Here is a 20,449-nt window from a genome sequence, read left to right on the forward strand (position 1 = left end):
TTTTTGTGACCATCTGAGAAAGTGTAGGATGCTGCGGTCTGTGTGTGTGTGTGTGTGTGCGAACACACGAGTGGAGTGCAGCCTCACACAAAGGCGTTATTGTTGGTGAGAGGGGGCCTGAGGGGAGGCAGGCAGTCTGATTGGTTAAGACTATTGTGTCTCACTTTGCCCATTCTCCCTGTCACTGAGGATGTCATTACGGTGGCTCTCTAACTTGTTCTCCGTCTCCTTCCTTGCCACCCCCACTCCCCCACACCCTTACAAGCCAGAGATCATCTGAGGACTTGAGATATTCACAGAAACATTCAGACCGAGCAATGAAAATGTTCCTTCGCAAACTTCAAAACTTGCCTTGCAGACACCAGAGTCCTTCTACAAGACATATATTTAGTCATCCATTAACAATTGTTTGCAGGCATTTTACATGTGACATGTGGCGTGACACGCTAAGGTGTCCTTACTCCATATGCCATGACAAGCAGAAAAAAACATACATGAAATATACACTAATACATGAGATGCATGGCTAATGTAATGTGCAATGAGTTTTTCATTTGCTTTTCTTTATCAATGTGAGTATGATATTGCAGTGTTATATAGTAATATATGCTGGATGGTAAAGAAGCGAAAAAACCTGCAGGTGATGTGGCTGCATATCGATTCACTAACCAGACAGACAACAATAACTTGCAGTGAATTATTTTTAAGTAGCTAATCAGTGAGTGGGGCTGTTACAGACTGCTGTTTGCCAGAGAGGAAGTGTTTAATCTCAGCGCAGCTTCTGTCTTGAATTACCCATCATTCCACACAGGAAGTCATCCCTAAGGACTTTGAGCAGCTCATTGGAGCTTAATTGTTTCCTGTTGTACAGAAGTGCTATGATTGGGTCATATGGTGCACAGAGTAAAGTGACCAACACAATGCGTTGGTTTTATACTATGTGCAGCAGCACATGTGCCTGTTTTGTTGTATAATTTCCTTACCCTAAAAGATGCGCTGTTCTAACAACTTTCTGTAGTCATGTTGCATCCAAAAAGCATTACACTTGTTCTAATGTTGTACATTTTCTTTGTTTTTAAACTTATGTGCTGACTGACATCTATAGATTGTTTGAACACGTACATACAGGGAACAATTTGTGGATAATTGCCATTTAAAAAAAGTCAAATGTGGTTGTTAAAGCTATTCAAAAACCGGGCACACCAGCGCCCATGCACACCATTAATGCTAATCGCAGGGATTAGATATACACTATATGTAGCATGTAAATGTGTCTGTCATTACTGAGGGGGTGAAAACCTCCAAATGCACCATAATAGCATGCTTCGGTTCAGCCAATCACGGGCTTTGTTCAGATTGAGTCATCTACCTCTGAGCGTGTCTGAAGAGAGTGTGACAAGGAGACTCTTTGGTGTTTCGCTGCTATCTTTAGGAGCACTCCAATCTGAAGGATTACTGCTGTGGACGTAGGAGGAAACATTTTACTTGAGACCTACTGCTGTGCCTTGAATGCGGCTTGTGCTTTACAGCTATCTAAAGGAAGAATACACAATAGATCGAAGGCTTGATCATGCTCAGCAGGAAGGGTACATAAAAAGGCACGTAAGAAAGAAAATACTGCAGAAAAAGTTAGCTCGAGCCCCTTTTTCCTACTGTGGCTGTAGGCTGAACGCATAGTTTTGGAATTGCAGCATTAAGTGGAGAGTGGAAGTTTTTCAATGGAGCCCAGTTTCCAAACTTTCCCACCCAAGTTTCCCAGATGAAGCTTTGTCTGGCACAGATGCCACCAGATCTGAGATAGTAAAGCGCTGGCTGAGCGGGAATATGCTGAGTGAAAACAGACATGCAGACACACAAACACAATTTTAGGCAGTAGGCCTGATCCCAGTGATCCACAAACTGTCCCACCTTGACAACCCCTCCTTTTTCCTCCCATTTCTCCTCCCTCTTTTCTCTCCCCTGCTGTGGGTTGCCTCAGGCGCATGAATGGAAGTCTTTATTCCCGGGAGAACTGGTGGGAAGAACGAGAGAACGAGAAACAAGGATAAGGGGGTTGGCAAGGAGGGAGGGGGGAGGTCTGTGAGAGTGGCCACAAGATCAACACAGTGCCACAGCTCCTCTTTTCTCCTCCATCGCTTTTCCCTCCTTTTCTCTGCGCTCACCCCTCCGCCCCCTCCCTCTTCCAAACCCGCGCCTTTCTATCCCGTTTTAAGTGCTGTGGATACAAAGCCCTGTTAGTATTCATGGTGTTTGTTTGCAGAGGAACTCTGTGTGTGTGTGTGTGTGTGTGTGTGTGTGTGTGTGTGTGTGTGTGTGTGTGTGTGTGTGTGTGTGTGTGTGTGTGTGTGTGTGTGCAGACCTGTCAGAAACACAGATCACAGAGAAGCAGCGCTGTGAATGGAGCTGGGGAGAAGCGGGCGGGGTGGTGGGGTGGTAGTTCCCACAGGAGGAAAATGGTCAGCTCCAAAAAAAGGGAAAAAAGAAGAAGAAGAAAAGGACGATGGGATGAAGGGGGGGGGGGTTAGTGCACAAGGCCACGGGGGCAGAGGGAGACAGTATGGTGTCAAAACCAAGAGAGGCTGCGTGACAAGGTGTTACAGAGAGGAAAGGAGAGGATCATATCAATCATAAGGTTTCGGAGGGGAACCAGTAGCAAACGAGTCTAGGCACCTCTCTTCTTGTTTTTCTGCTGGTCCTCTTCTTCCCTCCCTTTCTGCTGCTCTCATTCTTTTAGTTGCACCCCATTCCTTCCTCCCACTCTCTCCCTTCTCTCTCTCTCTCTCTGCCTCTCTCTCACTCTCTTTTTCTCTTTGTGTGTCTGTCTGGACAGCTGCCCAGTTCCATACACAGGGAAAAATGAAACACTCTAACCGCTGGGCGTGCAGCCAAATAAAAGGCTGCGAAAAACTATTTGAAGGGCAGCGTGTTTGTGTGCGCCTGTGTGTGTGTGTGTGTGTGTGTGTGTGTGTGTGTGTGTCTGTGTGCGCGTGCAAGGAGGTTGTGTATATGTTTGCCCCTGTATATGTGTGTGTTTATATGCGGGTCTGGTTGTGAGATTTGGGTGTGCCTGTTTAGGGTGTTCTTTCCCAGTATAATGGTGCAGCCAGGGTGCTATGTGCATGTGTGTGTGTGTGTCAGGGAGCGGGAGCAGTTCCTGAATTTCAGTTTGTTGGTGGAGAAATGAAAGGTTGCAGGAGAGGAAAAGGACAGCAGGGACCGGCACATACCTCCCCTCACATCAAACTGGAGGATAGAAGAACACTGTGTTTTACATCCAGATTGTCATTTAAAACAGCCTGCTCAGCGTGATACATTTATACACACACACACACACACACACACACACACACACACACACACACACACACACACACACACACACACACACACACACACACTTATTTGTCAGTAAATATATGCTGACTCATTTGCAAAGTGCCTTTCAGTTGGGTGATTGCAGCACTTAGTCACATATTATCCATGACCTCCTCCTCCTGTGCTCTGACCTTATCTGATGGTTACGTCACCACCGGAAAGGAATGTACAGCTCCATATCTGCCTGCACTCAGGTGTTGGACAGCCAGCATTAAATCCATGTTGCTGCGGTGCTGATCCAGAGAAAGACATCTTAGAAAAAAGGCAGTTGACTCAGCCGTGTTGTAAACACAGCCCCAAGAGCTCCAAGGGCCCCGGGGGGAAGAAGAGTGCGTCGGATGGGTTGAGAAGCAAAGATGCTTTGGTTCGGCCCTGAGCTGGTGTTTATCGTTATGTGATCAGTAGGGGTCTTGTAGAAAGATGGCCTGTGTGGAAAAAGGTTGAAGCTTCACAGTTCTTTTTCACTTGTGAGCTGCACACGGGTCAGAGTCCAGCGCTTATGCTCATTTCCCGACCGCTGCCCCCTGCTGCAGGTCAGCAGTAGCACAGGGAGATAATGGCTTATTCACAGAGTGCACCACAAGAGCAGGCAGTGTATAAAACAAACATTAGAAAAAAACTCATCTGAATCAATTTGCTTGCTTATGCAGGCTCTGGAGACCTATGAGTAACAAGTTTTTAGTGAATGGTATTGACCACCAGTGTGGTGATGAAAGGGCAATACAAAGCATGCAAGTGCAAATTTGGAGTTCTTTATGAAATGTAAATCAAAATGTGAATAAGTGAATGGTTAAGCGAGTAAGCTGACCCTGTCAGGAAAAGACAAAGAAGGAAAGTTTCACTGTGCTCACAGCAACAACAACAACAACTATGGGAGTGCCTCAGTTTGTATGGCAACTATTTGTATTTGCTTGCTGGAATATCAGACATTGCGTGTTTTTTCCCTGGAAATGCTTTGTCGAGTATAAGAGGCATAGAGGAGGGGAGACGGAGGAGAGTGGTAGAAGGGAGGAAACTAAGAACAAAAAGCTGAACTGGTGCCAGCAACCCAGCTTCAACCGGAAAAAAGTAGGAGGAGGGGGCTTTCTATTTCTTAATTTTTTTTCTTCTCTTTTGCTCTCCGGTCTCTTGTAGGAAAGGTGTCCCTCTCTTTATTATCTCTCTGTGGTTGTGTGTGTGTGTGTGTGTGTGTGTGTGTGTGTGTGTGTGTGTGTGTGTGTGTGTGTGTGTGTGTATACACATTTGGTCCCCACTGACCACAAATGTGTATGTGGTCAGTGGGGAAGATACATTTTCTCTGTGTGCGTAGTGTATGTCTGCCGGTCGCACTCTTAACTGCCCCCATCGCCCTGGTGTCTGTTTTTTTACCTGTGCCCTCCTTTAACCTGAAACAGCAGGTATTCTAGGACAGGTTAAATGAGAAAGCAAGTGTGTATCAGGTGTCTGTCATCTTACCCCTCTGTGGACTCACAGCGCCTCTTCTCCAGTGTCAATGTGTATACACACACACACACACACACACACATATACTTCACAACTGAAAGGATACCATGGCAGTGCGTTCAGGAGATAAATTTGAGGGTGCATTTACATACCTGCATTTGCTGGCTTCGTTAATCATTTACAGCGCTCAGCATTTGCGCACGTGCCCAGTATGTGTTTTCACCCATGTGTTGTGAGTGTTGTGCCTCTCAGCATTTTTGTGTGTGTGTGTGTGTGTGTTTTTGTGCTTGTGAATTCGTGCAGACTGCTTCTGGCCAATAAACAGCTTCTGCAACAAGTGTGGAAACATAATGAGTGTCACTACTTGACTACCGACAGCAGTCGGGAGAGCAGAGAGAGTGATAGGGAAGCAACAGAGGAGATGAAGGCTGAACTGGATGTTAGCAGGGAAGGGAAATATATGGCACTCTTGACCTCGCAAATATGTACGCTGTCATAAAAGTGCACGATAGATTTTATTGTTGTGCGTCTGTGTGGCTGTGTATATTTATCTGTGAAGAGGAGATATCTTATCAACTGACAAGGAGCTGCTCCATCTAGACCAGATTAGCGTTTTCAAACGTGTGTAGCCGGGATTTTGAGTCTTTGAAATGTGTGCATCTACTGTATACAAGCGTGAGTGTGTGCGTGTGCACTTGCACGCCCCTGTGTACATGCTGAGAGGCAGGCCTGTGGTTAGGTTACATCTCCCTGCAGCGCAGCAGAACAGTGTCTCGTTGCGTCATACTGAGTCTGTTAATAACAGGCTAAATCACAAAGGCCATCCGCTGCTCTATTTCTCATCTTCCAGCAGTACACTGATTATGCAGCAGTGATACATTAAGCAGAGTTATGTGGGGGCAATACAGTATATTAAGGTTTAGTATTTTCTCCTTTAAGTGGACAAGTCTAACCGAGCAGAGGCTTACTTCAGATTTGTGGCGTTTCAGTGAAAGAAAATGTATATAAATTATATCTTACTTCCGGGACATATGTTGTGCACGGCGCCTTCTTGACAGCATGACACTGCAGTTATAGTTGAGAAAAGCGTATGAGAGCTGTCACAAACATAAATATGATCTGCAGTAAATAATGATGGATCTAGTGCAGGGACGCAGCTTCGCTATGCTACTGTGTTTAGTACTCAGACACCCCCAACTTGATTCCCTTAGCTCTCACAGCATGTAACATCCTTGCCACAGGAATTTAATTACTCTGTAAACAAGCCTTTTGTTCTGTTGCACACTGTTTTCTCATGCACGCGAGACGCATGAAAATCTTCAGATCTACTGCAAAAGCTGTCATATTAGAGAAAATCAGAGATGTGATAAGTGCTGACAAAAAAACGATAATATATGCTGAACTGGTTGCTGTGCTATGCACATGTTATATCTGTGGAGATAGGCCAATGTTAAGAAGACATGAAATATAGCAGTCATAGTTTTACGATCACATTATCATTATCATATCATTTGTCTATCCCTGCAGCTATATAAGGCTGTCTCATGATTGCAGTTTAAATGTAGTCACCAGTCTTTGTGTCTCTTTTGTGTCATCCCCAGACATATGAGCGCCAGTTCAGAATGCCAGAGCAGAGAGAGGGAGGCCTGCTGCAACTACTGGGAGATAATCCTTCTCTCAAACACCAGCTTCGCAGCTCCCTCCATCCTGCACACGCACTCTCGCACACACAGCAAACGCAGCACTCCCCCACTCAGAAATTTCAACACACTCACGCACCCCAGCACCAAATCGGTACAGACTGGATCCCGTCTGCAGCACCTTCTGCGTCTCCAGCCCATCCTGCGGATTCTGAGGCAGCCAGAGACTTGGCAGCAGACAGCAGAGGCTCGTTGCTAGATCCGAGCCAAGCTTTCTCACGAACGGCGACGCAAAGTCCCTCACCTCAGCGGTCTCTGACTCCAGATCTGCAGCTGCCAGTGGTCACAGATGCCAGTATTCTCAACTTGACCTCTCTCAGCAGGTATATTTTAATTTCCTTGTGATGCATGATATCATGAACTGTGCACTGTGAATGGAATGTGAAAGTTAGAGTAGTGAAATTTAAAAGGAAGACGTTTTAATTAACTTGACACGGTGATTCAAATTAGGCAGTAAGTATTCTGCGCAGTGTTGGTGAAATACAAAACTATCCATTCTCTTCATTTTATCGCACTCATCCTAATTATTTCTCTGTGTAAATCTCTCCAGGGGGAAGGGTCTGCAAGAGGTCAGTGAGCAGCTCTTTGGGAACATTAAGAGGAAGTACGGCAGGAAGGACTCCCAGAGGATGCTCTGTAATCCCCACAGTGCTGATTCACATTGGGGACAGCCAGAGAAAGGATCAGAGAGCCCAAATAATTCAGAGGAGAGGCAGAAGTACAGGCAAGAGGAGACAGCTGAGCGGTTCCATGAAGAAAGAGAGGAAAGGAGAAAAGAGGAACGAGAGCGAGCAATTGCTGGGAGGAAAGGAGACGAAGAAGACAGAGGGATGCCCATGCTGGCAGAGGAAGCGAAAGGAAGAAAGAGGCGGAGAAGGCCTTCTTTTGACGATTCGTTTTCTGTAGAGGAGCAATCTCAGCAGCGGACTCTGGACTCTGATGCAACAGAGAAGCAGCAGCCTGGGCCTTTAGAAGCCAGAGGAGCACATAAGATAGAAACTCACAAAAATGATTCTCGATTCATGAGTCAAGCTGATATCAGCGCAGAAAGGCTGGATAAAGCAGAAAGAGGAGATAAAGTTGACAAAAGAGAAAAGGGAGAGAGAGTGGACAGGGTGGAAATGGGAGAGACAGTTACAAATGGGGCTGACCAAGAGTCACATCTGAGCGCAAACAGGATGAAAAAGAACCCCTTGGGTCGTCCTAAGATCAGCGCGGACACCCTTAAACCCAGAGATCCAGCTCACAATCACATCAGCAAACCCAGTCTCAGCTTGAACCCTAGATTCCCCTGCCCAAACCCCAGCCCCAGCCCCCGGAGTAACATCAGCCCTATCCCCAGCCCCAGACCCAGGGCAAACATCAGCCCCAGTCCAAGCCCCAGATCAAGAGCCGATATGAGTCCGAGCCCAAGTCACAGCACCAGCTCTACGGCCAGTTCCAGACCGACCAAGGCCAACGACAGGTGGTCCTACCTGAAATCAAAAAGCCATGCCAGCATTACATCACCGCAGAGAGAAACCTTGGGTAGCCTCGCAACCTTAGCTGACCCGCCCTCTGCTTTCCCCATTACCCCTTCCAGCCCGCTCTACACCAACACTGACAGCCTGACAGTCCACACTCCCATTAAGAGGAAACGAGGACGCCCCAAGAAACAGCCACTCCTAACTGTGGAGACCATTCACGAGGCCACTTCCACCTCACCTCCAAGCCCATTGGCCCAGGAAACCACTGCAGGGCTAAATCGTAGGAGGAAGACGCACACACTGAACACTTTAGTGCAAATGGCTTCCACGATGACCAATGCCAACAGTCTCAAACTAAAGCGTGGAAGGGGGCAATCCAGGCCAGTGAATAAGACGAAGCTTGGGAAAATGCAGAGCATTCTGAATGAAATCCTTTCAGGATCAAGTCAAAATGGCACTCTGGCTCTGAAGTCATCTTCTGCTCCTGTTACCTCAGCTATGAGTGCCATGGCATCCACCATTGAAGCTCGACTGGGAAAACAGATAAATGTGAGCAAAAGAGGAACCATCTACATTGGTAAGAAGAGAGGGCGGAAACCTCGAGCAGAAACTCAAGGCTCCACTCCTCCCAAAACCACTCGGGACAAGCCAGCATTGTCTGTCTCCACATCGAGTCTCTACGAATGCCCCGCAGTGCCTTCCTCCACCTCATCTCCCAGCTCTAGTGCTCCGTCTATAAGAGCCAGTCACTCTGATGCTGCTATGCCCAGTTTGCAGCCCATTTCAGCCTTGCCCTCTAAACCAGCAGGCAGGAGCTTTCTCACTGGGGGATGGAAATTGTCTCCTCCTCGACTTCTGGCTAATTCACCATCCCACCTGTCAGAGGGGGCGTCAGTGAAGGAGGTAACTCTGTCCCCCATCAGCGAGTCCCACAGTGAGGAGACTATTCCCAGTGACAGTGGGATTGGGACGGACAACAACAGTACCTCAGATCAAACTGAGAAGGGTCATGCCTCTCGACGAAGGTGCAGTAGACTGCTGTTATACTCCTTTACTTGCTTTATAGGCATTTTGTTCTGTATGTAATAGATTGGCACGCATTCATTTACCTGCTGTTTTAATGTGATTTATGTTGTGTTTATACAGGTACTCATTTGATCTGTGTGGGTTTGAGGCTGCGGAGGCAGCAGCTTTGGAAGCATCCAACAGAGGTGGCAGAACACGCTGCGAGCGCCAAGTAACGGCTGTCGATAACTTTCTGTCGCAGCAGGAGAAGAAGCAAAAGCATCATCGGCGGAAGAGGAAGTGCCTACAGAGTCGGGATCATCTTCATTTTCTCTCTGAACTGGACGAGGTTAGAAACACTGTAACAAATCCTGCGTGTGAGCCTTTAACAACCGCTCTAATGTACAAGCGTGCACTAAAGGGTGTTTGTTTTTCTAAATGTTTCCTCTTTCCTTCCTCCCTGTAGGTCGTGTTAAAGCTCCAGCAGTTACGAGTGTCTCACAGACGATTCACCTGCTACCCCCAGCATCCCTATCCTTCCATTTTCCGCCTCAACTTCCACCATTACTACCCTATTACCTACGACTCGTACCCTTGTGACTCCAGTTCATACCTCCGCAGGAGTGCTGATCTGAAGGCTAAGAGGAGACGCGGTCGTCCAGCCAAAGCCAGCGAGCCAATCACATCAAAGCTGCCTTTTGTTCAAGGATATGGTTATCCGCTGGCAGGGGGAAATTACTATGCAGCACCGTATGCGATGCCTTACGCTCCTCCTCTGAGTCTGGGCTACTTTCCCCCTACTCCCCCATTTTATCTGCCCCATCACTCGCTAGGACCGGCGCCCCCATCTCCCTTCATGAGACCTGCTGTGCCCCCTCCCAAGGCTTTCCACTCCAGCGGACACTCAAAAATCCAGCCTGGTGCCAAGCTTTGCACCACTAGTGGTCCACTTCAGGGGCCATCTGTAAGGGGAGAGGGTTTGGGATCCCTGGGCAGCAGCAGCGCAGGTGGTCTTGCAGGGGTTCGTCTCCACAAGAGGAAGCACAAGCATAAACATAAGCACAAGGATGAACCTCTTCTTTCACCACGAGACCGGCAGGACCTGGGAGGGCTTTTCAGCGGAGCTAAGACCAATGCACGCCTCAGCATGCTGAGTGAGAGGAGAGACTTGGCCAGTCAGGGTCCTTCAAAGCTTCTGGACAAGCAGAGGAGCAATGGCAGAGGCTCTTCAAACCTGGGATCCAGCTTAGGGATTTTTGAGTCTGACCAGCTGTCATCACACTCTCTTGCTGACAGTCAGTTCCATTCCCTTCAGACTGGGCAGCCTAAAAAGAGCTTCATGGGCAGCTATAGTAGCCAGTCGCAGCGGTCAGAGTCAGCGTCTGACCTATTTTCGGGGTCACAAGAGGACGAGTGCGGCGGAAGGAACAGGCGGACGAGGCTCACTGTGTTTGGAGATCAGGGCTTAATGTCATTCCAAACGACGAGGCAGGAGCCAGAACAGATGAACAAGTGTCCCAGTCCCTCCCTCACTGGTAAGAGAATACGCTATATTTATGAGAAAGCGCACTGCATTGCATGTTGGACTTATAATAAAAACAGCAGCAGTTGTTTTCTGTTCACTGGGACAGCATGATAAAGCACATTGCTTTCTTTAATGAAGTGTTGGAGGTTTGAGGTTTGCCTAAAACGCAGTAACTCCTGTTGTTTGCTTGTCTTTGCTTATCCAAGCCGTTCATTCATGGCTATACACAGGCTCACCCAGTGTTCCAAATCTGAGCTGTAAATATCATTCACTGTACGGGGCCTACAGAACCATAATGTGACTCCCCTAAAAGTAGCATCCAGGAGCTGCATTTTCCAGTCTAAACTACAAACGTGCTCACCCTGTTAAATATCTGCACACCCGCTATAACATCAACACGGCCACCACTTTGAAGCAAATGGTTATGTTAATGTATTTGACTGCTCTGCATGACTGATGTTCATTTACAATTAATATACTGGAGATTAGCATATAATTGCACAGTTAGAGCTCCGGTTCCCATTGTGCTTGTAGAGGGGGGATAATGTTTAGCTGAAGTATGTTTTATGTTAAGTTACATGTGCACAGATTTGCGTTTTGGATTGGTGGTGAGAGAAATATGTCCTTTACAAAATAACAGCAACGTTGTTGTGTCCATTATCTTAAATGTGGTGCACATGTTCTGTTACGTGTTTATGTGAACAGACAGCGGTGCGTCCAAGTAATGTCCAAAATGTATGAACAGCTGTTTGCACTTGTTCCTTAGTGATTTCCCAATGTTTATATGCGCTATATAATGCGCGAGGGAGTGAAGAGTCCAGACACAGGCTGACTTTACCTCTAAATAAACCCATGAATGGATCACATGTGGAAAGCTTATGATCTGAAGCATCGGCAGCGTGTAAGCAGCTGACATTACCAGCAGTGGACCTTATTACATCACATCACTACTTATATAAAACAACAAGGTTCCTATCTGTTAGACAGAAGTAGGAGGCCGGAATTTATTAATGAAAGAAAAACCATACGAATGATATTTGATACATGATACTATGCTAGCCCGTGGAACTGGAAGAAAGAGACACATACATGCTTTTACTAATCACTTATATGTGATCAGAACTGTTAATGTAGCCAAATGAGAGCATGTTTGCCAAAAAAAAAAAAAGGTTATACACTAATATTAAACTCTGTTCCTGAGTGTTAATTGACTTCAGTTATTTGCTGGATTATCACATTTAGTCAGTTAACTGGGTTTTCCCATTTTAAATGTAGATTTAGTAATGCATGTCAAGGTGATTCCTATTATAAATATGCTTATGCACATCATTATCGGGGCTTAAAGCAGACAAAGAGACTGGGTAGCACCGAATTCTCACCACCCAATGAATGTGTATTTTGGTACATTCTGTATTCTGCTGTCTTTGAGCACATCTGGCTGGGGATAAAGAGAACGTAATGCATGGATGGAGACGACTATAATTCACCAATCTCTCCTACCTCCCCACCCTGCCTCCCTTCCCTCTCTCCTGCCAATGCTTTTGCCAGAGATATATTATTCACACAGTATGATTTATTTTCTACAGACACGCCGTAAAAGGCCCTTGCCTGTGTTAAAAGAGCTGGCTGGTAGCCAGGGGTTTAATGACTGGGGCCTAGTCCAGTGGCGGGGAGGAGAAGCCAGGGGCTCAGTTAGAATACACCCCCCCGCCCCAGGGGATCCAGGACGGATGACTCATATACACCCCCCCCTCCCCCCATAATGACTCCTCCTCCCCCAACCCATCCATATTATCCCTCTAGTGTTGTTATACCTCTTCTACCCTCTGTGTCCTTCCCTTCCCTTTTGCTGCTTCTGCAGTTCTTGCCCTTGCTTTCCCCCTCTGCCTCTCTCCCGTGGTTCCCACATCCACACGCAGATTTCCCCTTGTTCCTCTGCCTCATCTCTCTCTCCATCTCCCCCTTCTAGCTCTCTTCTTCTTCCCTTTCACTTTTTGCTTTTTCCCTTGTCTCCCCTCCCCCTCATTTTCCCATTACTCTCTTTACTCACCCCCCCACCCCACACACACACACACACTCCTCCTCTAGCATGACTTACTGCTTCACTTCACAGCTTTAGTCCAATTAAAACACAGACGCATGTGCATGAGAATGCTCGCTGCACATGCAGGCGCAGGCCCCCGCATACACACAGATATACGGGTCCCCATCCAGATGTAAAATTCATACTATTATCTGAGCGTGCAACAATGAGTTTGTCGGTCATGGACAAATCATTAAGCACACGCGTGTCTCTGCGTGTGTTGTGCGTTTGCTTCTTAAGCAGACCTCGCTGAATCAGTTGTAACTTTCTTACATGAATGTCTGAATGAAAGTCTTTAATGAATAATTCGGAATAATTTTTTGTGGCAAGTCAAGCCAAGTTGTATTTATTTTGCCCAGTATAACAAATCACAGATTTTCCTCAAGGGGCTTTGCAGTCTGCACAGCATATGACACACTTATCTGGACTGATCCCCGGTCCAGATAAGATAGGACATGTGATAGATGCTCTGTGTACGCCATAAAACAACATAGTAAATTACCAGTGTAAACAGACAGGATGACAGAAATAATAGATAATAGAGAAGCGTAGATTTGGGAGGACATCAAGCAGCTTTCGGTTAGGGGGTCGAGAGTGCAAGAGGAGAAGACGAGGATATAGATTAAGATCCAAAACATCTGGAAAGAGGCACCCACTGCCAGGATAGAGAAGTGACTGGACCTGTGGTAGTCCGGCAAGTCACGCAGCTTGTTTAAACACATGCACAGACCTTCATCCAGAAAAAAAAAATTACACTAAATGACATACATCAAGGATTATTTTAATCTGTCTCCGAAAAGTGCTCTCAGCTACAGCACAGGCAGTGGATAAGTGAGCATAGCTGTGACTTCTTATTTCACAGAGAAACAGGTTCTCGGTACTATACTGCCTCTCACACTGCTGAAGGTCACTGGTTTTATGTTCCGTGTATGGAGCTCATAAATTTCTGCTACTTTGTAGTGTGTGTGTGTGTGAACTGAGCATGTGCTCACTTCTGCTGCAGCTCATAAACCACTGCTACTTAGTGCTTTGTGCATTAACTAATTTCACTGTCAGGCCCGAATTTTTGACCAACAACAGCGTGATATTCTTCTGCGGTTTGTATGGGAGGTAGTTAGGCGGCTTTTTATCTTTCCCTTACTCTTAATTCATTAGCAAACAGCTCTGTGCGGTGCTTTTCAAATTTTCATCCCCATCATTACCATTTGGTCTCTTTAAGATGAAAAAAATATTGTATTCTGCTAGTTGTGGCAGTTCACTGACGTTGTGCAAATCTTTAAAAAAATCTATTAAATATTAAATGCTTCCCCCTTATGTTTTATGAAAGAGACATATTCTAAATGTCTTGAGCATCATTTTTCACACATTTTCCTGTAACACAGCCAACAATATTTAAAGTATAAAACTGAAAAAGCATCTTTGATTTAATGTACTCATCAAATGTTAGAGCACTGAAGAAACCTGCTACACCATATCAGCAGGAGTCTGCGGGAAAGGAAGAAAGGCTAGAGCGCAGGAATCCAGCAATAGGAGTAAAAAGCTCAAGGAAAAGAGACGAAGCATGTTGCGTGCACACTGCTTGGGGACTGGTGGTTGATTGTGCTTTTCCTCCATTTTGGCTGTGGCTCAGTCCGAGCCCCGGGAACAGTGCCCAGACAGGGAGGAGGGGGAAGCGAAGAAATGGGACATAGATGGGAAACAAAAAGAATGACAGAGACAGACTAAGATCAGGAAGCGGTCTCTGAAATAAAGATGGAAATGAAATGGTGCAGTGTTACCAGTTTAATTGAAAATTAGAGAGTAGCACATTGCCGCCCATGAAGAGACGAGTGGAAGAGAGAATGTGAGTGACGGGGAAAGAGTAAGGATAGAGCAATGTGTAAAGGGCATACTGCCCAGTTCACCAGTGTGACGGAAACAATATGGCTCCAGTTTCTTCTGCTCAGCCATTCTGAACTGCTGAATTCATTTTTTGTGCATGTGTATGTATGCATCTGTGTGTTTTTGTATCTGTGTCTGTATGCGCATGTGCATGTGGACAAGAGTGCCGATATGTGTGTTTGTGTTGCTGTGTGTGTTTAGCTTTTTGGCAGTCTGTGCTCCAGATGCACAGGGTTGTTATTGTGTAGCGACATATTAAATGGCTGAAGGAGACATTTCCTGCTAGCAGAATAGGATCTCCTCCTCTCCCCTCTTCTCTCTGCTCTCTAGTAGACAATTACAGGATAGGATCTGCTCTCCTGGCTCAGCTGGGATTTGAAAAGCTTACATGAATATCTCAAAATTAGCAGGAAGCTCTTAAAGCAAGAAAATACTTTCTCTCCATGAGCTAAATTGGCATGATGTCTTTCCTAGTCTTTCCAAGACTGCTCTTTTTAACTGACACGCAAGCACAAATGGTCCTTTCTTTTTATAGACCTTACTTTGCTCTTTATTTTCCTTGACATTTCTCACCTGATTCTTTCTCCCTCTCTCCTCTTCCAGGTGTTCCCAGTAAGCGGAGGTATAAACGTCGCGAAGTGGAACAGATCCAGAAGGACGTAAGGAGGATGCATTCTCTGAACTTTGAGCATGTGCAGAAGATCCTTCGTGCCAAGCGCCTGCAGCGACAAGCCAAAACAGGAAACAATGTCATCAAAAGACGACCCGGACGACCCAGAAAACAACCTCTGGAGGAACCGGAGCCAACCAAGACGAGGAAGGAAGATTGGGCTGAGGTTCGAGGCTTGGACATGCTGGCTAGCAGGAGAAGTGATGAGAGGACTCTGGGGATGCCTGTTCTGGAGAGGTGCGATAACCTGCCAGGCAGACACAGCCTCAGGCCGAGCCTGACCCCCGAGCCTCTGGAGTTCTCCAGTCACGATTCCATCTCAGCAACTATTGAGACTGTGGTGCATCAAGCGCGGTCTGTGAATCCACTGGCCAAAGGGGGGAAACGCAAAGGAAGGGGCCTCAGCAGGGACGAACTGTGGGCTCCCTCCAGTCACTAGACTCGCAGGAGAAAGCACCTCCAGCAGAACTGGAGAGCAGTTAACGGAGGCAGTGTTTCAAGCCTATCAGATGCAGTGCCCTTAATCTTGGGACTCCTTGGTGCACTTTGACTTGTTCCTCCTCTCTGATTTGTCGTGAGGAATACAGTGGGTTGGTGGAGCCAGAGGAGAGAACACTGGCCTGTGCCATCCCTCAGTTTGCTACACCCAACCAGACATGGGCCTTTCAAAGATTCATTGGACCTTTATTTACAATGGCACTATATGGTACTATTTGATACTGAATCTGATGCTCTAAAACTGTGTGGTACTTATGATAGTGTAGGATATTATGTGACTCTTTATGTATCTGATACAGTGATGTGTATGGTACTTTATGATACTGTATCTGAATGTGGCTTCAGCCATATATTTACCAGCAAGGGGAGGGGGGAATGGTTAATATAAAACTGTGCAGCTCTGCTTATTTTTGCCTTTCTGAGGAAGCTTGTCAAAAACATGTGGAATAATAACTTCAGTAATTAAGCCACCTTACCCTATTACTTTCCCTGTTTTTCTCCCATTCATCTATACCTTCCTAGTGTCCTCGCTCCCTTTGAGAAGTAACTGATACTTCCTGGCAGCTCCGCACTCGTGGTCCCCCTCCCTGCTTGACGCTCACCCCAATTCTTTAGCCCTCCCTGGTGCCTGCCGCTTAAATCCATCCCCCTTTGTCCTCTCACCTATTCCCACTAATGTTTTACATCTCCATTTCTTGAGCTCCCTCAACCTACCCGCTGTGTCATTTTTTTCCCTCTCTCCCTGCTCAGGCCTCTCCTGGGCAGTGACATAAAGGCAATATGGTGGGTTAGACTATCCCAGACTGTACATAGAAACAAAGTCCACTGTTGCCTGCCTTGTACAATGGGAAAACCAGCTCATAGATGTGTACTGGCACACAGTATATTAAATAGAATTGTTGTACCATAGACAATGAAAGTGTGTATTGTTTTATAACCAAAAAAACAGACATGGGTGTGACTCAAGACAAGCTTGTTTTCAGACAGACAAGAACCACATGTATTCATTCATACACTCATTATTGTGTTTATAAACAGGGGGCATTGCATACAGGAGGAATATCAGGTGTATTTTTGGTAAACCTTAAAAAATTGGTTAAATGCACTATTAAAAAAAGACAACAACAAAAAAAAGACATACACTTTCATCAATCAAATGCAGCACTTACATGCTTGTTCCAGCCTTATGTTTCGGCATTCGACGGTGTGGTTATCCAGTCCAGAGACCATACATTATTTTAATCAAATTGTATATGCAGGCTGCGCAGCCAAAAGCGTCAAACCGAAGCCCGCCGAGTCTGAATTGGACAGTTCAGCAGAAGAGGGCTCACACAGTCAGTGTTTTGAAAAAGCTAATCCCAGTCTTTCTACTTAACATAATTTTCAATCCATATCCTTGGAAAAATATTTTTGGAAAGTAAATCCAGTATTTAGATTTAGAAACCAAAGTCTCAGTATTCAGTGTATAATTTAAAAGTATCTAAATCAGAGTTTGACAAACTCTCCACCATGTTGGCACCAATGTAAAGCATTCCTATGTGCACTGTAGAATGTAGCCATCTTGGATTTTTTTTTTTTTTTTGCGTGTGTCAATATGTTAAACCTTTGTTAAACTCTATCGACAGTATCTGTGGCTTTGGGTAGTGGTTGGTATTTTCTTGATTAGGTGTTTCTGAATAATAAGCAATGGATCAGTGTTTCTTTGGCAACCTTGTTGAAATTTTGTTTCAGGAGATTCTGTTTTGTTCGGCCGGGGGTGGGATTCTCAGTTGCAGCAGTTCGACTTGTGCCTTATGTTTCTTTCTCTCACAAATTACCATTTGACCTGAGGAATATGAAGCGGCAAGGAGTGCCCCAGACAACGACCCAAAATGTTCATGATTGTGCAAATGACACGTGTGTCTTATTCACGAGAACCCCGAAACTGCCGGCGTCCCTTCACAACTTCCATAGTTAGCATCTTCTGTCGCTGGACACTGCTGTCTGGTGTCTCCCAGCTTCCTCCTGGTTTATTTTCTGACTCATATCATCATAACAGAGGTAGAAGGGCTGGACTGAAGGAGCTATTATATTACTGTTTTAAATCCGCATCATATACCTACCTACATACTGCTATAGCAGCGGAGGTGGACAGTGTATCAGATGTGTCTCCATCCAGTGATATTGATTGTACCCAGAGTCTTAGATATATAATTAAACACCACTTACTCTGCCCAGTAAATAATGAGAGATATAACTGATTATATACTTGGCAAAGGAGGAACAGCCGAGATTTTTATGGAAATCACGTTCTCGTACATTGTTGTTTGCTATGCATCAGGCCATGCCTGGCAGTGACCTTAAAAGGAATTTCTGTTCTGGGTCCACCCTTCGACAAAGAGAAATAAGTGGTCTTATTTACTCAATAAATTGAATTCATGTATCAAGAATTGTGAATAATACCAGTAATAATTTGTAATAAGTTGTGCAGAAAGTGACTATCATCTCATGAAAACTATAGTGACTGCAGCTCTATGCAGTACAGCCTTAACCAGATGTAAAACTACAGTATTAATGTGTCTGTTGTAAATAGTGTTAGTATGTCCATCCTGCATGGATACCAGTTAGGCTCAGCTATGCTGGGACTGTCTCCTCAAACCACAGTAGACCTTATCTCTCTATCAAGGCTGCTCAAGACCCAAGGAACTATTCAGAAAAATGACAACTTCAAGTGATTTTAATATTTGACAAATTCCACTGTCTATTGACAGTCATGGCTCCGGCCGGCTAAATTACACCGAATGCTAAAACGATTTGCCTTACCGCGCTTTTTAAAAGTTGAGGATAGAAGCCCCAACGTCGTGCACTCGACCAAAAATAGGAAATCCCGGCTGACTTGTAGCTACTTTGCCTGCGGCCAGCTTGGGCAGCGCCGTAGCAGTGAGTAAGTAAGAGGGTTGTTTTGTTCGGGGAGCTCTCAGAGGAAATAGCCAAAAATACACTCGCCCTGATGTTAGTGTGCGTAACCTTGCTTTGCTAGGTGGGTCTGCAGTCTGTTGTGGCAAAGATGGGGTCTAGAAATGTGAGGCGATGAGGTGTAGAGGATACACACTTGGCAGCTTACTCCTTCATACTGTGGTCAGTCAGCGGTCTCTGATGCTAGAGTTAAAGACCCCAGGTGTTGTCTGTCCTGTCTGTCTCTCCTACCAGCCAATGCTTCGGTGCCTTCTAACACTGACAAGTATTGTCCTAATCCAGAGCTTTCACTCTACACAGAGACCGCAGAGGGGATGTGGTTATGTATAGGGTTCAAGGTCACTGTTGTTGTGATGTACTTAGCAGCCAATCTGGACCGGTGGCTACCGGAGGCCCCTAAACACTGATGTAAGGATCCCTTACCTCGTCTTTGGCTTCAGCACCAAGGGCGGCGCAGCAGTGTTTGACCTTACGTTAGCGGTGTGGGGTGTATTTCCTGTAGTGTGCATTTACCACTTCAACACAGCAACTAGGATGAGAGATAATGGCACCTAAGTTTTGATTTCGCCCCTCGTTCAATATGTAGCGTGCTTTGATGTGCATCCTACACATGGAGCAAGGGGGTCGTGTGGAACAGAGCCTCATAAATGTACATGTAGTCATCCTCACAGCATACGTTACCATTTCTAAGCTATAATGTTCGAAGCTGAAAGTGCAGATGAAGCATTGAGAAAACCAATAAATGTACTTCTTTAGAGCACAAAGTGAGCTCTTCTAACAGTGTGGGCATATTTTAGTTTGTATACATAGTGTATTTGAGCCTTTTTCTAGAGTGGGTTTCCTTTATTTGCATGCTCAACTTGATTGTATGCATAAATATTTTAGACAAGCCGAAAGTTGAATTTCAATTGAATTTGAAGGAAGACTTGTACATTGTTTGATATGTTTCTTTTTGTAATGAATTTTTTAATTCATGAAACATTTTTGTACATTGTATGAATATTAAAAACTGCAAATATTTGACATATAGAGTAAATACTAGAGGCGCATGCATATGCATATATCCTTCACAGTATGTATGTGTAAAATGTACACATATATTTTGTATTTGCATTTGCTGGCATACAGATATGTGTCTTAAGCACATATATACCTGTAATATATATGTATATCCATGTCTGCTGGCATGCTTTTGGTCATGTTTATCTTTCATGATCTTGTAGGTTTCTTTTTTTTAATTATTATTTCTCTTTCCTCAAAAAGAAAGGCTCATTCTTTTGCTACCCTTCTGTTGGCTGGCAGCGTTGAGCACTTATTACGAAGAACTACAGTTCAAGTTGTTCATGTTATCCATTGTGTGAAATAATAAATGACTTTATTGACAGTTGATGGGATCATTTGCTTCTTTCTGGTTAAGACCGTATCGCATTCGATTTTCCGATCTGTCTGATTTTGTGATGAGAGCCAGGTGCTTCGTGGGTGTGTGTGAGTGTGTGTGCAGCATGCATGTGCACGTAACGTGTGAGGGGAGTGCGATGACAGGGGACTTGCTGCACTGTTGGTGCTGAATGTCAGATGGTCTCGGTGAATGAGTACTACTCTACAATGTGTCGAGGTTAAACGAGAGGGAATCCTCTCATCAGATTATAGCACAGCCTCATTCAGTCTCACACACACACACACACACACACACACACACACACACACACACACACACACACACACACACACACACACACACACGCATACCTACACACTCTTACTCTTGTACTTGTTCATTAACCAAGCCTACATCTCTAAATCGTCACTGCACTAGCCCATCAGTGTTAGTTCTAGGTGGGCTGGGCT

The 20,449-nt window shown here is 45.4% G+C and overlaps 1 protein-coding gene across 3 annotated transcripts in view; it reads left to right on the forward strand.

Moving 5' to 3' along the window:
• Positions 1-19,980, forward strand: part of setbp1 (SET binding protein 1) — a 37,920-nt gene extending 17,940 nt beyond the window's left edge. For all 3 annotated transcript variants that reach the window (XM_080895193.1, XM_080895191.1, XM_080895192.1), the window contains 5 exons: positions 6,420-6,841; positions 7,069-9,009; positions 9,131-9,338; positions 9,456-10,524; positions 15,082-19,980. In XM_080895193.1, coding sequence (XP_080751319.1) covers positions 6,420-6,841; positions 7,069-9,009; positions 9,131-9,338; positions 9,456-10,524; positions 15,082-15,587 — 4,146 coding nt within the window. In that variant the 3' untranslated portion in view covers positions 15,588-19,980. The remainder of the gene's footprint in view (positions 1-6,419; positions 6,842-7,068; positions 9,010-9,130; positions 9,339-9,455; positions 10,525-15,081) is intronic.
• Positions 19,981-20,449: the final 469 nt, after the last annotated feature.

Source organism: Rhamphochromis sp. 'chilingali', assembly GCF_963969265.1.
Source record: "Rhamphochromis sp. 'chilingali' genome assembly, chromosome: 10".
In the NCBI taxonomy this organism is placed as follows: Eukaryota; Metazoa; Chordata; class Actinopteri; order Cichliformes; family Cichlidae; genus Rhamphochromis; species Rhamphochromis sp. 'chilingali'.